At 47.2% G+C, this 23,116-nt stretch overlaps 1 protein-coding gene across 2 annotated transcripts in view; it reads right to left on the bottom strand.

The window, feature by feature from the left end:
• Window positions 1-23,116, bottom strand: part of LOC149330281 (uncharacterized) — a 265,373-nt gene that overhangs the window by 10,857 nt on the left and 231,400 nt on the right. For both annotated transcript variants that reach the window (XM_089560885.1, XM_089560884.1), the window contains 7 exons: window positions 10,436-10,843; window positions 8,720-9,051; window positions 7,754-7,897; window positions 6,946-7,004; window positions 6,684-6,752; window positions 4,453-4,549; window positions 2,254-2,300 (listed from right to left, as the gene is read on the bottom strand). In XM_089560885.1, coding sequence (XP_089417011.1) covers window positions 2,256-2,300; window positions 4,453-4,549; window positions 6,684-6,752; window positions 6,946-7,004; window positions 7,754-7,897; window positions 8,720-9,051; window positions 10,436-10,843 — 1,154 coding nt within the window. In that variant the 3' untranslated portion in view covers window positions 2,254-2,255. The remainder of the gene's footprint in view (window positions 1-2,253; window positions 2,301-4,452; window positions 4,550-6,683; window positions 6,753-6,945; window positions 7,005-7,753; window positions 7,898-8,719; window positions 9,052-10,435; window positions 10,844-23,116) is intronic.

The raw sequence follows: 23,116 nt of genomic DNA, 5'->3' as shown, positions 1-23,116 counted from the left end.
AAAGGTTAATTAGGCTAATTAGGTAATTAAGCAATTAACTCCACTCATTCCCACTTACTTGGAACATCACTATACAATCCCTGTAATTGGTTGCATGGTTACTAGCCAAAGTACAATTGGCCCCGTTTGAAATTCGCTCGCTGTGACGTCATGACCATTTCGACCAATTGAAAAGCGTGACATTTCTGTCGACAACTGCTTACAACAATGAGGCATTAAAGGCTTTCGCCTTAATATATGGCCACCTGATGCATGCAGGTAGACGGTAACAGGGCTTTTTAGTGAACCATAGCAGGTGCACTGCACGTGATTGAAAAATAAAAGCTGCATGATGAGGTCACACATGCGCCCACACACCTGAACAACATGGTGGGCATGGAAGAAACCATGTGAGACTAAGAAAAGACGAAGCTGAACTTGTTGAAACAAAAACCTGCATTTCTAATACAATATTCCAGCTTGAGTCGCATGAATGAGATCAACTGCAGCAGTATATCGCAGTATACTGCAGTACACTCCACCTTGGGGGATTCGCCTAAACATTTGACCAACACTGTTCCCACTTTGAGTTATTGATCAATTCGCTCTCACCCTACCATAAGCTTGCCGTCCCGGTTAGCTCAATTGGTAGAGCGACTGCTCCGGTGTAGTGGTGGTCCCGGGTTTGAACCCCGGACCAGGACGAATTTTTCTTTAACTGCGAAGTTTCTGAGAAAGCTGTACAGATTTCCTTTGTAGCCGTATGGCTGCGCTTGGGTGGATGTCAATGAGTAATTACTTCCTTATTATAACCGCCTTTTGTTATTGTGATAAAACAGTACTTGAACAACAGACAGCAGCATGGATCAACAGTGGATGCCTATCCACCCGATATTTCGCCTCTTAACCAGCCTTTTACTAATACACATAGAGAAAGATCCACATCACCTTCAATGGCCATAAAGGAATGCATACATTTCCGAGCCTTAAATATCTTCTTCCTTATAGTAGTCCTGAATTTGAGCTCACCGGTTTAAGTGCTAGAACTAAAATCCTAAATAAGTTTGTGCTGTTTTACAAAGCTGAATTCGAAAAAAGAATTCGGTCAGTTGAATAGAATGTCTTAAGCATGACGGTGTGCTCAAAATCATTTGTTTGCCACTGAAGGAAAATGCACGTAGGAGAATCGGGGAGCACTACGTTCTTTAATTTATGACACCCAATTCTCAACAGTGCACCTAGGGTCTATTCCAAAGTGTAATCCGAATTTCCTGTGTAAAACGTTCTAAACAATTTTTACATCATAGTTTCCATTTTGCAAACAGCGTTCTAGTAAGAGGACTGAACGTTATTTCCGTCCTTATGATCCTCTGTTGTCAGATTACTCTGTATTGAGTTCCGATTGTTGTTATAAAGTGATAAGAATTATGGGTGATAGCTTGCATGTGAAAAGGCAAGCAGGCTTTCAGAGCTCTCAATATGTGTAACACAGAGTACGCTAAGTGAACTGCGGGAGAGGGTGAGGATGCAGGTAATATGACATGACTTGTGGGCTGACCTCCACATGTCACAGGCCATGTGACTTGCCATTGTTAATGCGTGGTGTGCGGAAAACATCAGCAGAAAGGACAAGCTTGAGTCATACTGAATCGGACGCCTATAAATGCCGGCTAGAAATGATGACTCAATTCGTAAAATGCAAAAGACAACCTACCCTCAAGCCTCAAAATTTGTTCTTTAATGTGGGCAATGGTGCGCGATTAATGTTTGTGAGGTCACAAATGCAGAGTTGCCCACAGAGATCGCCTCAACTAAGGCCATGGAAATGGTAAACTTTAAAATCGATTTGAGCAGGAATTGATAGCTGCATAGGTCCCAAACTCACTGGATGCAATCAGCATGGGGAGGAAGACATGAATTACAGTTTCATTACAATACCTGAACCCTGAAAAACCCCTAGAGTTGTCCTTTAAGGCTGGTGAAGCAGCCTTTGTTGTTTACCAGGGATGTGATAAGCTATAACCGAAAACGCGTTAGGCTATCACCTGCCAACCTCAAAGGCATTGCATCGCGAATAGCCACTAATAATTTTGACAGAAAGCCCATAAAAAGTTGCAACGTCTTTTCTTTGCATCAGTTTCTATTAACAACATGCGTGTGCTGTACACAGTGCGCTAATGTGAATTCGTTGCAGCCATGATTTCAAGACAAGTGTTGCCCAGAAAGCACCAAAACACAGTTGGAATAACGTAACAAATGGATGCAATCACTCACAGTTAAATTATATCCAATGGCTCATCGTCTGTCTCAAAGTCCATTTGCTGAAAAATACAAATAACAAATAAAAATGCTTTAATGGGAAGACCAGGTGTCTATCAGCACCCATGCATCAGTGTCTAAATAGACAAGAGTTAATATTTCGAGATTAGTGATGTACCCCAACATAAACCCTAATTGGATTTCACAGTTAAGTACCACCATCTCAATATGGCAATGTGGCGGAATGATAGAGCAGAGAGTACGTTAGAACATGAGAAAGAGACAATGAATCAACAAGAGCAAAAGTGAGGCAGCGTGACTGTTTACGAGTGGGTAGGGTTAATGTCTCAGTGACGCATCTTGCAAATGCAGCAGATGAGATATATGAGATCATATTTTTAATCACGCAGATCAATATTTTCTCGATTTCTTGGCATCTTAATAAAACACAATAAAATACAGAAGGGACACGAGAAGTGCTTTCTTATCCCTTCTAATTTCTGTCGGTCGATGTTAATTGAGTTGTTTTTTTCAGATACACTACATTGCCACCTTGCAGAATTAGTGAGAGCTTGACAATCACCATAGGAATAAAAATGCTGTGCCTTTCGTGATCAGAGGCTTACAAATAAAAACAAACAAAAAGCAAAAAGATGCTCTAAAACATTCCAAATGCATTGAGCCCAGTTTAAATTACAAGCAATAAAGCTCTTGAATCTGAGCTGCTTACAGCATAGACACTCTTCTTGACCAATCGGTTAACTGATATGGATGAAATTCGTGGCAGTTAAAATACTAGGACAATTTGAATTCGAGTACAACCACACTGAAAATAAAATGCAGGCGTTCCCTACAAATTGCACTTGCGAGAGGATACAAAGTGGAAAATTTACTTATACAGTGAACGCTTGCTACCATACAGATACAACGGACATCCTGCTATAATGAACGGTACCCCTAATCTTGTTAGGCCCGCAACAATGCTTGTGAAGTCATGTTCCATTAAAGTGGTAGTATTTTTGTGCCCTTACCTTTGCTTCGCATAAACTGTAAAGAAGTACAGTTTATGCGAACTGTATGTAACGGATGTTTTCTGAATCATACGAGTCCATTGTAAAGAGCTTTGATCATATACAGCCTACTGTAAAAGGAGTAGGGACAGAAACTTTTGTTGCTCATTCTTTCTGTGGAATTATGTGCAAGACATTAGTAAACTTGGAGCGTAGCGTGGAATTCATCTTTGCATTATATATAATTTGAATTTCAATTCCTTCTTTCATGTAGTTTTAGTTCTGATTTGAGCAGCTAAACGCCGGCTATGAGATCACAAGTGCGGTTTTGGTCACATGAGGCATGATGAAAAAGTTATGTAATTGCTGTTTCATCATATTCTAATTCACCATCACTCTTACAGCCTGCTCCAGGAGGTGAATTGACAATGCGAGAATATACGGCTATTATATCACAATTTTTGTATGCCTCGTGCGGCTTCAACCCCACTTTTGACGTCACAGGCTTTTTCTCAGCTGCTGAGACCGAAACACTACAATGGAGGAGAAATTCAGCTACAAACTATTTATCCAGTGCAGCCAAATTCCATGTGATGATTTGCATTTAGTAATGTCTTACGCACAGTTCCAGAAAAAAACAACATGCAACGAAAAATTTTGTGCCTCTTCTCCTCAAAATCCACCTGCTGATGTGTCTACCGACAAACTAGTGCCGATGAGAGTATCTTACTTAAGTGAGAGCACCGATTACCAAAAATATCGTTTAATAAACATTGCTCTAATGTGACATAGTTTGTGTTGGTGTGGTGTAATGCCCTGAGTCCATTGTCTCGTGAGTACCTGCAAACATCTGCGGTGTCAATAATTTAAGAACATCTCTCGCCTCAATGTCCAAAAAGTAATCCTGTGGTCGAAGCTAGTGTTAAAGCAGAAAAAATTTGCAAAAATCCATTAAAATGATCTGATCATATGTATGCTGGCAAGCTGGAACATACATTTCACATACCAAACATTTCACTCAAAGCAGGCCATGATTCGCAGCAGAAATGAGAGTAGAGAATGGAGTGTTTGAAACCAGTACAACATAACAATATATGATAACATTGTGCAGCAACAGAATGTTATCTGAACACCCTTATTAACAAGGCCTGTTCAAGTACCAGCAAATATTGTGCTGACATGCTGAAATATTATGCTGACTTACGACTGTTGATGACCGGGATACTGTTGACTGGTGCCCGGACTTCGCCGCCTGGTCTCCAAGTAATAACTGGAGCCGTTGTAATTGTGACAGCAATGACCTGCAACAGAAAACTATGTTGAAAGCTGCCCCCAAAGCTTTGTCCAGTTTGCCTTAATACAGGCATAAAGGGCATAAAATAAGTATTGCTTGAACTCTCTGGCAGCCTCGACTTTAATGTGACAGTGTCGAGCAAGACAAAACAAAAGAAAAAAACGCATTCATGCTAATAAACAAGCCTGTACGAATATCCCACACAGAAATACCAGCATGACTGACCTATGAATCGTCATTCTGTGGATAAAAAGGCTGCCACAGTCTGGAAGACGAAGTAACGAGTGTTAGCTGTTTGGTTTACAAGAACTGATATGAATGAGATTAAAGAGAAGTACACCAATGGAAATGCGTTTCTACAATGCTATTGTAGATGGCGCTACAAGTCTCAATGCGAGATGTGCTGTTTTCTACTTGCTGTCACAGATGGCGCTGTAATCTCAGGGTAGTAGCAGACCCCACAAAATCTCAAAACGTGATGAGTAAGAGCTAACACTCTTTAAAAAACTGCAATGTTGACAGTATGTTGCGTAATGCCCTTAACTCCACAAGAGCTGAGCTGCATGTGCGCCCATTTTTGAAGCCTCGCATGACATTTGCCAACGCCATCTCTGCTGGAATCAAGGCTACACAATGTCGCCCGATCTCTTTAACAGAGCGTGCTGGCGTTGCGAGTTCCCCTGCCGATCCAGCGTCTAACCTCACCCGCCCGGATCAAAGCTGCATGTCGTCGGCAGCAGAAGTTGTCCCACAAACAGCTTTCAGCAGATCCACCACAAATGCTGTGGGATTGTGGAATGACTCTGTGCAATAAGTGGGTGGTGACTGCGATGGCAACACCTTTATATACCCAAAGCATAGAACAGAGCAGGCAAGGAAATTTCGGTGTATTCATCGAAATTTTTCTTGAATGCTTTCTTACTGTGAGCCTTGTGCCCCGGTCATAACTTTGGTACATAAAATCCTAATCGTTCCATATTGAAAGGTGCACTAAAGGGATTTTCGGGCTCGTCTTTTCATCACAAGAACTCTCTAAGCATTCTTAAAAACGACGCAATATTGTCCTGTGCGGTTGATTTCCCTATTAAATCAGATCAGAAGTCCCAATTCCAGCCTTTATTTTTGAACTGATCGAAGAGAGTACGAGGAGTCAACCAACGCGTAGAGTGCCTGTTGGCCGGTCGGGTGGCGGGCTGCCGCTCTGCCATCAGAGGAGTAATATTTAGTAATATGCGGCAATTTCAGCAACAGAGTTTTAGCCCCACCATACGGTAAACACGGCAACTACAGCAACTTGGCAATAGTGGCTAGGCAAGCCTGACAATGGTAGCAATGGCAATGCATTGCCGTATTTACCAGAAGGTTGTCTGGCTACACTAATGTGCAAGTTGCTCATGAACCGTATAACACTTGCAACAAAACACGATGGCGTCCCACAGATCACGCGAAAAAGTGTCGACCCATGGATGTCACAGGACTGCAAAACTGGAGAGTGGGGCAGACACGCTGGACCTTTCAGAAAGGGGAATCATGATCACCGATGCACCGAAAGGAAAGAAGTGTAACATGCACTTCCGCTGGAGCAGAGGGTGGGCGCATCACCCCGCGGTAGTAGAGGAGAAGAAAACACAGTCCAATTGCTTCGAGCTTGTTATTTGGCCCCGCGGCAGTAGAGGAGAAGAAAACACAGTCCAATTGCTTCGAGCTTGTTATTTGGCCCCGCGGCAGTAGAGGAGAAGAAAACACAGTCCAATTGCTTTGAGCTTGTTATTTGGCGATATGCGCTCTGAACAAAAAACATGTAGCGGTTTTATCAAACTATACATTAGCTACGTCTTGCCTGAAAAAAGTAATAAAAATTACTGAGGCTTTTGTCAGAGTTTTCACTTGCCAATCCCAAGGTGAGGTTGAGTCTTGCAGAAGCAGAGAGTCAATGCCAATTTTATTTCGTGGGGTTAATTTGTGGCTATATTCTCTGAGACAAACTAGTTATTCATGGAAACCCCCCCAAAAAAACAAAAACGAAAACGAAGTTTTCCAGATACGCTCTTTAGTGCATCTTTCTTGGCATGAATATTTATGATTGCATGTCGACAAGCATAGATTTTAATATAGATCATGTCAATTGATCCAGTGCTCACCTGTTGCTGCTTTCTAGGACATCGACCTTTTTCTTGTACTCTTGATTCTCATTTATTAACGTCTCCACCCTGCAACAAGAGTCAATGCAAGTGTATTTAGACACTTGACAAAGTGCAGTTCTGGCTGACAAGCAGAAGCCAACACTTACAAATCTCAAATTAAAAAGATAAGCCAAACATTTATACACCACCGAAGGACGCAATCTCGTGGACTATGAAGTTCGTAGGTTAGCAGCACAGAGAACAAAGAATGAGAGCTTACTTCTTTTCTAAAGAGTCCATGTACTCTTTCTTCTTTCTCCTGCTTTCTTGTGCTGATATCTGTAATCATGTCAGTGAAGCACTCTTAGGGCGGCCATTCAGCCCCACACAAAATAGTAACTCCTGGTGTTGCAAGCAGAACTTGCATCAACATACTACTGCATGGGTACATGCGTTGCACCAGAGTCATAAAGTATATTACTTAAGTCTAGCAGTTGTTACGCCCATGCTACATATGATATATCTTAGTATCTTGCCATGCATGCCATTGTAAATATGATGCATAGAGTATTTCATGTACTTATTTAAAGCGACTTTGCGCATGCATTTTATAACCAGCAAAAATTTTTGCCTGTTGTTGTTACTTTATTTTCCTGAAGGTTCTGAATGACATCCTTGAGATAAATTTGTGGTGTGAAAATTTCGCCAGTCATTCGTATTTTCTGTACGTCCAAAAGGCACCTAGAGGGTAACTTTTTACGCATATAAGGCACCCATCTGAAGGTATTAATAAATTGAAGTTGAATTAATTAATAACTAAAGTCATTCATTAATAACTTAACAAGGTATTTATTCAAAAACTGGAATGCAACCACTATGGCAAGGAATTGATCACATAGTGGATATCCGAAATGCAATTATATTTCTTCCAACCACAAAAAGCACAGAGAACAGCAACAGAGATTTTTGGTCTGTACATTCAAATATAAGAAAGTACTCTTAGAATCTTTTGACCTCTATGGGAAAACTCCAGTAATCCTCAAAGAGCAGCATAATATTCACTCTTATTTCATTAGGACATAGCTTACCTTGTTTTTTATTTTCCGCCGTATCTTCTTCAGTGAACGCTCTTCTGCCTTAGTGAGCGGTAACCGCTGAGGAATGGGGTAGCCTTCTGCCAGGAGTGTCCGCTTCTCCTCATCTGTCAGTATTAACACGCCCGTGGCTCCTTTCTGCAAATGACATGACCCATAGGCATCACTATAACACCATGCAAACAGAGCATCCGTGGCTATGGACACAGTGCCACAAATACTGCACTGAGTAAATCACTTTCCTGCGGAAAATCACTGGAAAATGCCACTGGGTAGCAAATCGATCTGTGGTAGCTTAAGTCAAAAGGAAGTCTATTCTGCAGCCAGCAACCCAGACAAAACCAACAGCAGAAAGTTCTGGACATGTGGTCATAAAGAAAGAAGCATGATTGCTGCCTCAGAAAACATCACTATGTCTAAGAATCTTAGTCAAAAGGTTCATAGCTACTGAGTGCCAAGTTCAGTGTCATTAGTAACTGCCAAATTAATTCGCGAAAAATGTAACGAAATCGCCAAGTTTTCTGACGATTTTTGCCGAAAATATCTGTTGTCGGGCTTAAAACACGCGCTAAGAGCGCAAAATGCGCTTCCTGAACAACTACTGCCACCTAGTGTTGAAAACTGCCAGAACCGCAATTGCCGACCGTAACTCATCTTTGGCAGAGAGAGCAACGCAGTATATCGATCGAACCGGACAAGTGCGACTCGTCGTTCGCAATATTTGTACAATTTCCCATGACGAATTCAGCGCTGTTTTAATGGTTAAGGTGTTAACCACCGAGTAGCTTTCTGCGCGAAAGTGTCCCTGCAGCAGAAGTAACTGTCGTAAAGAGAAGCCCCGTAATATTAGCTGAGGCACAATAAAGAAGGATAACAGTCTGGAAGGCCAACCCAGAAGAGCTATGCAAACTAAGGGTCTGTCTCAGAATATTGTTCAGAGAAAATGCCGGGACAGCGTACCGCCTGGTTGCTGATGAGCTGACTTCCGCCGCTTCCCGAGCCGCGTGACGAGGAAGATGAGGAGGACGATGACGTCACGGCCACGCGTGAATGTGACTGGCTACGGCGGCTCATGGAGGACGATGACGTGGACGCGTGGTGGGACGAGCCCTGGCTGGATGACGAACCTTGAGGGGACGGCGTGTCGGGGCTGCTGCCACCGCCACCGCCGCCAGCCGCCACTGTGAAGCTGGTCGGGGAGCGGTTCTCTGTGCTGTGAACGGGCGACAGGCTGCCGTCTGAGTCGCTGCTATGGCTCGATGGAGGTGTGGGTGGAAGCACGAAGCCGGACGCTGCATCAACAAAGCACACGTAGCGCGTATGCGCAGTGTCTTTAGGCACATCATTTATGACAGCACCGGTAGCTTCAACATTACTGAAATAGCTTAACAATACGTTTTGCTGGGCAAGTTGGAAGTAATTCATATTGTGGACCAGCGCAAAACAGACAAGGGACCAAGGAAAGAGAACAGCGCCCGTGTCGTGTTCTCTTTCCTTGGTCCCTTGTCCGTTTTGCGCTGGTCCACAATATGGATTCAAATAGCATTCAGCCAAAGATTACCTCCACGTGCATGTGAAAAAAACACACATGCTTCTTGCAAATAGTTTTCCCTGGACAGATAACTGTCGATCTAATTAACTGTTGAATGAAAAGCAAAATTCGTTCTTGCGTGAAAACCGACTGTTCCCCTTCATAATGGAAGCACCTGTCAGTCCCATCCAGCACGCATTCTGCACATCACCATCCATGCCAAGCCTACTTACTATACAGAAGGTATAAGTCTGGTCGAAATTTCTGGAGCCCTTCACTACGGCATCCCTCATAGCCTGAGTCGCTTTAGGACATTAAACCCCCATAAACCCCTGCTGAACCCCATAACGCATCCTGCTGAACCCCATAAACAATACAGAGCCTCTTTCATTTCTATCACCCTTGTCGTTGCACCAGCGTCATGAACAAAATATTCTCTCCACTGGCACATAGCGAGGATTATGGCATATTCTTGCTGACGCTGCCTGGCCCAACGAAGGTGACAACTAGACAGAGAGGAATAGGCCAATAAAACGAAAACTCCCGGGGCTTTTTTTGCTTACCGCCGATGTGGTGATGCGAGCCCCCCCCCCCCCCCCCCCCTTTTCCCCTCAGTCCAACAGGGACCACATGATCAGAGATGGACATTCTCATTGGCCACTGAATGAACTATGGCATTGCTGCACTGTTATTGGACAGAATATAAGTTCATGTGACCCTGCAGATATATCCGTAATCGGCTTCCTTCCTTTCAAGAGAGAGAGGCTGTTTGTTAATACTGATACAATTGTAACTTGTAAGTAAGCGTTAGAGTTTCAGGGATCACTGAATTATTTCTCCTGACAAAACCCACAAATGAGAGTGCGTCACATCAACTAGCACAAGAAATGTTTTGTGAAGAGGTCCTAGCAACAATTAAAAACAGCATAATCTTGCTCCTGCCACTAGTGGTGGGCAAGGGTGTCCGCAGAACTTTTTCCAGGGAGGGGGGGGGGGGGGGGGGGCACCCGATGTCCGGGGATGAGGGCGGCGGTAGGAATTAGAACCAAAATGGAACTAGTGCATAAATAATATCCGTAATTCCAGGGGGGGGGGCAACCCCCCCCCCTTCCGGACGCCCATGGTGGTGGGCAAGAGACACTCACGTGTTTCCAACTTGACGTTGACCTTGGGGTAGACCACGTGGCGCTCGTGTCGCGGTGCCGCCAGCACTATGGTGGGCTGCTTGAGCAAGCTCTGTTGCGGCGGCTGGTGCTGGTGGTGCATGTGGCTCGCCGCTGCGGGCGCCACGCACGCCAGCGGAGTCTGTAAGGAGGCGGCCACCAGGGGCGCAGAGGCGAGCGCCGACGACAGGAGGCGTGAGTTGCGACGTGAAAATGACGATGACGATGTTGGAGGAGGCGGAGGCGGGCTCGATGGAGGCGCTGGAGGAGGACTCATGGGCTCCTGTTTGACGACCACGCCACTAACGGCGGCGGCGGCTGCGGAGGCCAGGTCTGACTGACCGGTCACAGTAGACACGGGCACCGCTGGGAAGCACTCGGAGTCCATGTCTGCGCAAAGAGAGAAAAAAAGATGCGTGTTCAGCCAGCGAGGAATAATGCTAGTAGTGGTGATTACAAACACTTGTTAGAAAACTCGCAGCACGGGTACCACAGTTCAAAGCGAGATTCAGCGACAGCTGCAAGCGGTAGGGAATACAGTATTGGTTATTCATTATTATTTGCCTTATCTGGCACAGCATGTGACATCGTTCTACCGTCAGCTTGTTTTCGGACTACTGTGCGTGGCGCATGGCAGAGACATTAGCGTGACGTCACCGTATGTCGACCAATCAGCGTGGCGCAGTGGTACACCAGTAGTAGCGCCACATAACCCAACATGCCCTTAAAGGTGTCCTGCGACGTAGATAAAGCATGGGGTCTTTATTCTTTGTATGCAGAGTAAGGAACATTGTGAGTCCTGAACGCCCAATGAGATCACCGAAATTATAATATTTGATATTTTAATCTTCGCTAGAAATGCTTGTTTCGAGCCGATGGTGTCGCAACGCGGCGGCCATTTGCGGCAGCGGAAATGAGGTGCCATCCAGATAGGGCGCTGCCTTTCTCATTGGTTGGGCATCCAGTTTGCATATTGTTCCTTTATACTTGCGAAATGGATCCAAAATATTATGTCTCTGAGTACTGAAAGCTTTTTCCATGCCACAAAAACTGTAAAGAAGCAGGGAAAGCGAACGAAAACTAACAAGAATACAGCTAGGGGCGACACTTTCCATTCCGCTTCAAACCTTCGTGGCGGCCAGCGCTGTTCAAAAAACGTTGGCTCAGACAAGAACGCGCGCGCGTCGAGACCGGCCGTGACCATACCAAGACGGCAGCGAAAAAAAAAGCCAGTCGACACACCTTGCCCAAAATTGTGAAGAGAAAGGCCGGACTGGAGACGAGAGTAGAGTTAGGGGGGGATGGGGGCTACCGCTGACAGCCTTCCAGTCCAACTAAAAAAGAAACTAATTCGGGGAGCTTCCTTTGTCGTTAGTCACCCCTGCCCTGACTACGGCGTCGCGTACACGGGGGGAAGACGCCGTCAAAATGCGCGGCTGTCAACAGCCCCGACAAGGCAACAACTGCATGCACGCTTCCGCTGCGTGTGCGCTAGGCGCGGTTCTGATTGGTAGCGCCCAATCTCGGTACTGGGTGAGTGAAATGGGCGAGTGAAATGCGTTTTCGTCTGAACTTTTCATTTCGAATTTTCAGAGTGGAATAACTTTCGTTTGCATGCTCCGATTTCAATAATTCTTTTTGCTCTGGTCTCTGGAAAGCATGATGAATCTATTTAATGATATTAACCAGTGCTGAGGAAATCATCGCGGTGCCCCTTTAACAGCTATTGCTGTAAAAGTTGAAGGGGCGTTCATATAATATATGGCACGAATTCCAACGTCAGCAGTATAGGTGTACGTAAGGCCGATGTGGAAGAATGAATTTGACAAGGTAATATTCCGGGGTACAGCTGCAAGTTTTCATAACTGCAACAACGACATTTAAATGCGTTCTATGCCACAACGTAAATTGCCACAACGTTCTATGCCACAACGTAACAATAAGTAGCAATCTATCGTGGAACTTGCACATAAACAATATCTGCTCTGCGGCATTTAGGAAATTGTGCTGCTTAAGACATAAACTAAAAAATGCTCCTTCTAAAATTAAGCTGCTTTGTTATTCTTCAATAATTAGACCTAAACTCGAATATGCATGCATAGTGTGGGACCCGTATACTAAATCTAACGTAAAAAATCTGGAGAGAATACAGAGAAGAGCTGTCAGGTTTATCTTTAATAAATATGCAAGGTCTGACTCCCCCACCACTTTAATGGAGATTAATAAAATTGAACTACTTGAACATCGGCGAAGAAAGCTTAGGTTAGAATTTATTTCTCTTTTATTACATAACAAACTTGGTTTGGATCCCTCATCATACTTAACGCCGGCACCAACCAGACAAACTCGTCAACACCATCCCAGTTCTCTAACCCCTATATTCGCTAGAACACACAAGTTTTCGTTTTTTCCACGCACAATAACAGATTGGAATGAGCTAGTTAAACCATTATCCCAAGAGTTTTAACCAATTATTTTTTCTATATTGTGTTGTTCTTGTTTTAACCAATTATTTTTTCTATATTGTGTTGTTCTTTTTTGAAATGTTGCGTTTTTTTTTGTCTCTTGATTGACTTTGTTCGCCCACCCTGCTTGGACTCAGTGTCCGCAGTATTTTGTAAATAAATAAATAAATAAATAACAGTTACCATGACAATTAATTGGTGGAATAAGCCATGAGTCACGCGACCCTTTAACCATGCGACATGCAGTGACGTCCTATCAACGGGACGACGACCACGCGATCTCGGGGGGGGGGGGATTTGTGTATAACTTTCAGGTTTCGCGCCGTCACACTGGTTTGAGTGACAACGGTACAGAAATCGTGTTCGTCCCGTTTCTTAAAGTATGGCCCCGTATGTACAATCACCACAGACAGCACGACCGCAGACATTTCTGTTCACCAAGGCCGATGCCATCGCGGTGAGTTTCCCGCACATGAGTCACTATAATAGGGAGGCCGAGACGCCACAGCGCTTAAATAAAAATACGGAGGACACAAATGCTGCTTTCTTGAGGTATATAGCGATAGACTAACTTACTAATAATGGCCCCGCAACAAACAGTAATTAAATATAGTGACAGACAGAGCAAACGTACTTAGCTTTTTATTCTGGGCAGATATCGTAGTAAGAGTTCGTGAAACACGACGAAGATTCTTTATGCCGAAGTGCACTAACAGTAAGACACGCAGTGATGAGTGCCGTTGGTCCTGGCACCGTTGGTTCAATTATTGGTGAAGTCGACGTTTATTTCGGTGCGGTACTGTATTCCGTTCCACTGGTTCGAGGCTACCATACTTCATATTATTACGTGACGGCAAGCCGATGAAGACAGGACTACATGGTGGACGGCGGTGGAATGATTTAATGCCTGTGGGCCTAGCGCGAGCATTCCGTGCTGCGCCACTGCCCACTTTGTTGTCATCTAGTCCGTGACACTACCCGGGGCCACCGAGCGATCGTGCCGATCGCGCGAACTAGAAGATTGGCAGTGACGATGACACGTAAGACGTACGTGATGATGGGCGTGACAGGAGGGATGTGCACAGAAGAGAAGAATATGCAAGGCTTGCTGTCACGATGAAAGAGATGAGGACATGACCGGCGCTGGCCCACAAAGCTTCCCAATGGGCACTGAAACTCCCTTGGACGTCTAATGGACATTCAGGATGTCCGCAGGACGTCCAAGTGAGGTTCAGTGTCCATTGGGTTCCGGCACACAGGTCACCTTGAGCCAACGGCCGAGGACCATGTGCGCACCAAACGGCATGGGCAGGGGTGCTGTGTGCTCACATATCTCGGACGCTTAGGGCCTGGTCAGTAGGATCACTTCGACGTGTCTCGTGGTCGGGGCGAACGGCGAGGTCGGTTCTGGTCAGGAGGGCTGGGGCATCGCCGAGCGGTGCGATCGAACCAATAGCCCATTTTGTCGCCTTCTAGTCCGCGACAATACTATACAGGTGTTCCATCTATCCTAGCTGTAAAATGGTTTCAGTATAACGAATGACCCGTTACTGTGGACATACGAACACACCGACAAGCATGAAGGGTTTATGCTTACACCGGAAAGGCAGGGAGATTAATTGATCTGTACTTCGAAGATATCACAGAGGGTCACGGTTTTCTTCATGACACAATTATGCACATCCAGCCAGAGTGTTAAAATGAGTGTGGCCACATACCCACCGAGGAAAGGAATCCTTTATTTTTGCTCTTCGCGCTATATACATATGGGCTTATTTGAATGAACACCGCTTCGACCAAGGAAATAGCTTAGAAGAGGTCAGGCTATGATGCGTGACGTGACAACGACACGGTCAGCAAAGGCACAGAGGCTGAACTTTTCTTTTTCCCAGCTATTCGCAGATTCAAGCTATCCAACGTTCTCCACAAGCCCACCTATGGCAAGTTTAGGGCTCCAGGTTGAAGCAATAGACGGAATCGCACGGCTGTGGGACCAATTTCGGAAATATACCACAAGACACACAGGCTACAGACCACGCATGAACAACATAATCTCAATAATGATCCTTGCGACACCAGACACGACCGCTCTGAATGGAACACCTGCTACTAACGAGCAATTTCTTGCTGCACGATTTGGTTTTTATGAAAAAAAAAAAAAATTGGCACGAGCTGTTTCTTTTTGCGGAAGCAGTCAAGTGCATCAGGTCAATGGCACGGCAGCAGTAATGTCGAATAAATGGGATTAGTTCCAGGGCATCTCTGGCAGCTGCACAAGTAACGAGCTGCACGAAATAAGGCACGGGGCAGAACACCTGGTGAGCTCCTGCCGACTGGGTCCCCATAAGGTTGAAAGCCTCGACCACCAGAAACCGCTCTCTCTCCTATGTTTAACAAGCTTTATGTAAGATACTGCGCTGCATGCCAGATTCTCCGACCCGAAGTTCAACCTCGGGCTTTATCAGGAACACAGACGACTAACAGGCTGGAAAAGCCAGTTCCAGCTGTTGGAACTTTAATAAGCGACGGCGAACACACACTGCTGCGCGAAGCGGGGCGTGTCCTCTTCCAAACAGCGCCCAACGGTTTTTTGGTCCAACTTGTCCACTGGCGCCGCCTGGCGGCGGAGCCCGGAAGCACGCGCGAGCGCATCGCCCCCGCGCGTGTTTACATCCCGAATGCAGTGAACCCGACCGAGTGCGAAGCCTCGCAGAGATGGCCGAGAGGAGGAGTGCAGAGCAAGCAGAGGGCGTCCGCACGCCCAGCCAGGAATGCCTGCCTCTCACCCTCCCTTTATATCACAGCCTCTCAGCTACCGCACTCTCACCAAGGTCGGCCTCCCCACCACGTCGAGGAGGCAGCAGACTGGCACGTGCAAAAGGAACGCACGCGAGAGGCATGAACCGGAACGCAGCCAAGCCCGAGACGGAGCGACCGACTACGGGAGGGTAGACGACTCGAGGGAGGACGCGTTTTTTTACAAGACGTCGCGCAGCGCACGTTGCAGGGGGAGGAAACTGGAAAGCCGCCCGCCACGGCAGACGAGATCAGCCATCTTTGAAGTGCGGCGTGTCTGACGCCCTCAAAACGTCACTCGGGCGACGGCAGACCATGCCCCTACGAGTACAAGGCGAGTGTCCCGGTTTGCCGGCCAATGACGTCATGGACGCGGAGGAAAGGGGTGCGGAAAGACGCCGTCCCACGGCGGTCGGGGTGTGCCTTGTACAACCACCACAGCGCATAGCACGCGACGACAAGTCGCTTGGGAAGCGGCGTTGACGGCAGTTTCCGTCCAAGAAGGCTGAGCACAACCAGGACAGCTCGGTGGTCCTATAGGGGCTTCCAGTCTTGCCGATGCCCGCTAGCGGTCACGTCTCCAGCACGTGGAGAAGGACGTCTACCTCAGCGACTCCAGCAAGTGGAGAATGACGTCTACCTCAGCGACGCTATGGAGGGCTAGCTGGACCGATAAGCGTCAGCGCTGACAGAACTCTCCGTGAAGAGGTGTTACCCGTTTCTCTACGCCCAGCGTGAAACGGGCAATGTCGTCCGCTTTGTTTCACGCTCTGCAGTGACAGGAAATGCCAAACACGAGTACACAAAAGTGCGGGCTTGAATGTTTCGGTTCAGAGCTGCGTCCTTCCTGGGCCCTTTAAAACAAACACAATCTTTCTTTTTTTTTTGTAAACCTTATCTTGAAGTTTGACAGCGCTTGCCATAGACGACCAACGTGTCCCGGTAAGCAGCCCTTGCTTATCGGATGTGTCTCGCACGTCTAACGCAGGAGTCAACAAAGTTTCACGGCCTTGACATTGAAACTCCTGTTTTGGAAATGCTGTTTTTTTGGGTCGCACGCTTCAGTCAATGCCAGTGTCAAGGACTCGCGGGAACTCAGGGACGGTGGTGACGGCGCCGCAGTTTGTTGCGAGTTGTAGTTAGTGAAAGGTTCCAACTCAGCAACGCGGGATTATGACGCATGTTTTTCAGAGGCGGAGAAAAAACAACAAGGCCTTGGACAGCTATTTAAAGCGACGTCAAAGGCGTTCACAAGGAGAGATAAACTCGAGGGAACCTGAATCCAGGACAGGTGTATACTGTAGCGGTCCGTTTATGACGAAACGTAGCCGACACAGGCGGTGCTACTCCCTGGTGGATCTTGGAGCTTCTGCATTCTTCTCATTTTGTAATAGGCTGCATCCACATCTCGTAGTAACCATCGAAGAATAAAATTAATTAGTCGACAGATTATGACATCGGGCATGCTCATGTCATTACCAGAATACTAGAGCTAATGCATGATGATGAAGTATCTTCAGTGCGGGAAGATGATAGGCGCTGTCCCGGATATCAGCTAGCCTACCGTTACGTGTTCCACCGAGACATAAATGTTATTTTGCTAGCCATGTCTTGTGAGCACTTTTTGTTGTGCTCCGGTGGATGCATTAGGTCACTGATTCTGACTGCTTACACGACACACACAAATGCCTCGGGTGACAGCCTATAGCATAAGTCTGCCGCACCACCGCACCAGCCCCGCGCAAGCCCAGCCCGGTGTGAACACAATACCAGCACGAGTATTGTACAGGCGCATTGTCTTTTCAATTGGTCTTTTCAAAGAACCTCAGGTGGTCGAAGTTTCCGGAGCCCTCCACTACGGCGTCCCTCATAGCCTGAGTCGCTTTGGGACGTTAAACCCCAATAAACCAATATTTTAAATTGGGGCGCTTTCTGCGAGTGAAGGACAAGGAGTTTGAACAATGCACACGCCCAACCACATCGGCAATATACAGACTGTTATCCCTTTTCCCACTGTGCCGTTCGCTCACGATGCTTACTGCGAGTGGAGAAGTAGCTTTTCGAAATCTCAATAGGACCTGGACATTTCAGCTGTCGCGCTGAAAATTCCCCTCCGTCACTACAGGAGGCTACAAGCTGCACAATAACAATAAAAAAGGCACTCGCGGAGACACCCGCCGAGCTTCAAGAGTCACGCGAGTGAGCGCGGTTACGCGTGCGTGCCTGCGACATACCGCGGGCGGCATCCACCCAACAGCCTGCTCGGCACGCTCGAAACCACGGCGGCGTGTGCCGTATCTTCGCTCGCATTACGCCCACCCCAAACATTGGAACAAAAAAAAAAAAGAAACTGCGATCGTAAAGTGGGGATGCGGAGGGGAAGAGGCTTCGGCTTTGCGGCAGTACGCGCCGGTCCTTAGTTCATCCGCCTGTTGTTCCTGTGGATCACAGAAGCATGAAGGACAGTCGTTGCGTTACGGGCATGGCGGTGATCAAAAGCTTCAAGAAGTGTTACATGAGCAAGAAGCTTGATGGATCAGAAGGCGACGGAATGTTTAACTGTGAAGACCAAATTTAGAGACAGAAAAAAAAAATTACCGACGATTACGTTACTTCCTAATGCGAAATTTGAGCGCAGCAAATAAGCTGTTTCACCTTTTCGATAGTGAGTCAACCCCAGCTGCGGAGTTGGTTTCAGGGACAACGCCGCCGATGCCGACACAAACAATATGATACCCTCGCTTCCGCAGCGCTAAGAACCAGGTCTAGCCGTGGGAAGGTGGTCACGTATTCGTCGACGTGCCGGGGCCTACGTGAAATAACCGGCGCGTCGGCAACTGAAGAGCACCCTATCCGCCACACAAGAACAGGGGGGGGGGGGGGGGGGGGACCCTTTCCTCCTCTTTCTGCATGGCGGCGACGGTGTTCTATGCAGTCACGTTATCTTGACTCTCTAGCGGCGTCAGCGGCATCCAGCGGTATCAGTCGGTCGCTGCTAGCGCTGGGGGGATGAAAGGGGGGCGGAGCTGGTTACGAGGCCGACGACAACGCCGACGACGACGACGCGAAACACAGGAACGGACGCCAAAGAGCTGCGCTCTAAAAGGCAGCGACAGTGGTGACCAAGGCTCACGTGGAAAGAACATTGCCGAAGGCATTAACTACGCATTGTTTGTTCAGTTATAAAACTGAAAAGCCGCACTTCTCGCAGGTAATACGGTGGCGATTAGTTTGTTTTTTGTCCTTTGATGAAAGGAAATGGTGCAGTATCTGTCTCACATATCTCGGTGGACACCTGAACCGCGCCGTAAGGGAAGAGAGGAATGAAAGAAGAGGTGCCGTAGTGGAGGGCTCCGGAATAATTTCGACCACCTGGGGATCTTTAACGAGCGCTGACATAGCACAGCACACGGGCGCCCTTTGCGTTTCGCCTCCATCGAAACGCGGCCGCCGAGGCCGGGTACGAACCCGGGTACTCCGGCTCGGTACCCGAGCGCCTTAACAACTGAGCCACCGAGGTGGGTAATCTTTTACATTTTATATCAAGACGGTTCAAATTAAGGATGAGGAGGGAGGGGGGGGGGTTAAACGCAGCAGCGGGCAATAAGAGCGAAAATACGGTACAAAAAGACACCTCGCCCAGCCTCCCGCATCCCACGGTCCAGCAAAGAGTGGCCTCGCACGACAGTGTTGCCCAAACACATCATACGGCCCAACGACGCGTCCAAGGCGTCGTGGTCTGCGGCGTCGCCATTGAAGATGCGAGGGAGGCAGGGAGGGAGGGTCTTGGTGTGACGTCTTCAGCCGCCAGTCACTACACACACTTCCGCGTTCTTCCCAGAGCGCCCCCAGCGCAGCGCGCTTCTTCTTCCAGAGGGAGATCCCGCTCCGTTCTTCGTCTTCTCTGCCAGTCTTTTGTTTCTTTCACGCGCCCGCACGACCAGTCAGCCGCGGGGCGCCCGCGTTCTTTTTTGTAATTTTTTTCTTTACGTCGACTTCGGGGGCGCTGCTTCGCCGAGAAAGCTCACGACCGAACGCCACATGAGGAACGCCTTCGTGAGTAAGCGGCTTCGCCCCGTGCGCCGGCGGCACCCGAGGGATGCCTTTCGTGAAGGATTCATGCGCCGGGCATATAAGAACAGCGACTGACACAACCTAACTTCACAGAGACACCTCACAACACCACCTCACAGCAGCACTACACAACACCATCTCACAGCAGCACTACACAACACCACCTCAAAGCAGCACTACACAACACCGCCTCACAGCAGCACTACACAACACCGCCTCACAGCAGCACTACACAACACCGCGTCGCCGCAGCAGCCTCGCAACAGAACCTCAAAGAAACTCTAAGGCTTATAACTCTATTGCATATATATGTTTATGGTTTAAGGGGTTTAACGTCCGAAAGCAACTCAGGCAATGCGGAATGCCATATAGTGGAGGGCTGCGGATAATTTCGACCATATGCGGTTCATTAACGTGCAGTTCGCACAGCCCACGGGTCTCTATAGCATTTCGCCTCCATCAAAGTATAAGAGGTGAAACTCATCGCGAAAGCATGCAGCTCCGCTTTTTTTCTCTCTCCGAATGGTTCCCACAGGCTTGCTGTCACCTGTCCATGCTGGACGTGAACAAAGACACCGCATGTCCACGTAAACGAATACACGTTCTCGAGCCTAAGAATTAAGTAGGTGCAGGTCTAACAGTTTTTTTTTCTCCGTAACTGATTGCCATGTTTGGCGCTAGAGTCCCACATTTCTAGAAAAAAGTAGGAACTACAAATTGTGCTCCATTGCTTACATGGACATATGCCGGTGGATATTTACGCAATTCAAAACGACAAATTACTTCGTGGTAAAGAGTAAAGAATTTGGCAGCAATTTTTCCTTCGCGAGCAAAAGGCTGATCTGGACAAAGGAACTGTCTTAGACAACTGTTCAGAGCGGCCTGTTGCACCCGCGCAGTCCTTAAAGAGACCTCTATAGACGGGGAAGCACGGTGAGTACTCTGTCATTTCTAATCGCATTTAGGCGGCAGGAGTGGCGTTTTTTTTTTTGCGCATGGGTATTAAGAAAAACCTCGTGCATTACTATAACATAAAGAATGCCTGAGGAGGATACAGTCTTTATCTTGCTCCTCTTCTTGCATACCGCATTTAACCGGTACTAACGCACACTTTTTGTTCACCGAAATTTTTCCTCAAAAGAACGTGCCCGTCAAAATCGGATACAAAACCGAAACCATGCAAATAACAGTCCCATCGTCATCTTCATCACAAGACGGCGCTCAGGCGTTCTTGCGCAGGTAGCTGACACCTGAGCTCTCTGGTTAAACCAACCCCGAAGCTCCTCACTGAACTGAGGTATCAAAATATGGAGCCTTGATTTGGGCCGAAAATCGAAAATTTGCAGAATGTCATGGCATCTGTCGCCGTCAAACGCTGTACAAAATGGGAATATTCTCGAGGAGCAAAAGTTGCACGGTACGAAAATTTGAGTTTTCGCGAAAGCGCGCCACAGTCAAATTTATCTATTTAACGACACTGCAGGTCAATGTTTTGGCCCTGGCAGGAGGGGCTTACAGCAGTAAGACTGAAAATGAAGAGCCCATACAGCCTCTAGCTATGCGTTTCCATTCCGCGAAGATCGGTCGCACGCTAAGAACACGGAGAGCGTTATGATCGGGTAACAACGGTACATCTATACATAGCGCACTCGTAACAACACACGGTAAGCCAATTTACGTCTCTGTCTTAGCCGAGCGTAGGTGTTTGTGTACGCACACGCGTAGGCGTACATGGCGGTGGTGGCAGTGGTGGGAGGGTGCTGCCCGCTCGCATCCGTGTGTTCGTGACGACGACCGGGGGTGCTTCAAGGCCCACGTGTGTGTTAGTGCGCGTACACTTGCTGACGTCACAGCAGCCCCGGGCCAAGATTAGTTCCGGAGGGCGCCCCAGAGAAAGGAAAGCAAGCAAGCTTTCGGGCGTGTGGTCACCATGGCAACGACGCCCAGAGCTCCCGGAAGGAGGATTTGGGCGCGCCTGAGGCCCTCCTCCCTATCTCGCCCAGTGCAGGCGCGCTGTTCTCCTGTGTCGACACTGCCACCCCCTCAATAACAACTGCTGTCACTAAACCGAACCCCACACTGAATGCCCACGCAGTTTCCTGAGCACACGGAGCAAGACGTGCTTCTTTGTGAGTGTATGTGTGTGTATGGACTGTTCGAACGTATGTAGACGTATAGAGTACACGCTGCGAGATAATTCAACGTGGGCTATAGATGGTCCGCGGTCAGTGACACAAGCGTGTGTACTAATACGAGCGACGCGAGGCGTGAGGCGGATGGTTAATGGTGCCCTCTTGCGGGCTTACGACGAATGATTAAGTATACTGGAACGGAGGCTTTGTTTGATGTTGGTTTCTCCTGACGCCCACCAGAGCTGAATCGCTGCCGAAAACTGCAATAGATGGAGGCACTAGTTTGGGTTTTATAACCTTAATAAAAAACCTTAATAGAAAAAGAAAATATTCAAGACTACCGTCGGGTGATCTGCGGATATATTGATTGTTATAGCGAAATGTTACATTATATGAAAGATTTGCGTTTATCCCCGGTTTAGTGGGCATGAATATGTGAATAATAATTTCAATACTGTAAACACCCAGGGGGGCCAGTATGGAGGAGTGGGATCTCAAAATCTTTTTCAAGACGATAGAAACTTCTGGTTGGTTGGTTGGTTTATTGGGGTTTAACGTCCCAAAGCGAGACTTCTGCAAACCTCTCAGCCTCATCTTGATGGACCGTAAAAGCTTTGTGAAATACCACTGCAGTCGAGGGCCAACGACTCCAGACCTAATTGTAAGCATCGGAGTCCCGTCTAGACACCACAAAAAATAAAAATAAATAATACATTAAGCGGAATGAGGCACCATTCAAACTGTCCGCCTACTTTACCTCGGAGCTACGCTGTGGTCAAACGAGTGCCCTGCATTTCGCGAACACCGTGCGGTGAAGGCGTGCTAAAAACAAACTAAAAGCCTAATAACAAAAAAAAAGGCAAGAATGAAGAACAGCAACATAAACATTAAGACGGCACTGGTATTGCAGGAAAAGAAAGTAAAGTCGAAAACATTCGCCGAGAGAAAAACAAACAAAAATTCATCAGTTTTCCAAGCGTAAGGGTGTTACCGATCAAACGGGTAGAACCAAAGTGCTATACAAAAACAAAACAAAGCTCAAGAATTAAACGAGCCCACGCGTTAACTAGTAGAGGCGCGTGAAAGTTAACACCACGAGGTACTTGTTGACCACCGCGTCCTGAAAACAGAGTTTAACCGTGACTAAAGGGCAGCGTAGTAGTTTAAGGCCATTAAATTTTCCAGACCTGCGACAG

The sequence above is a fragment of the Amblyomma mixtum genome, chromosome 9, assembly GCF_055824585.1.
Source record: "Amblyomma mixtum isolate Tamu chromosome 9, ASM5582458v1, whole genome shotgun sequence".
Classification (NCBI taxonomy): domain Eukaryota; kingdom Metazoa; phylum Arthropoda; class Arachnida; order Ixodida; family Ixodidae; genus Amblyomma; species Amblyomma mixtum.
The sequence above is the reverse complement of the archived record's forward strand: the minus strand, read 5'-3'. Positions and strand labels throughout refer to the sequence as shown.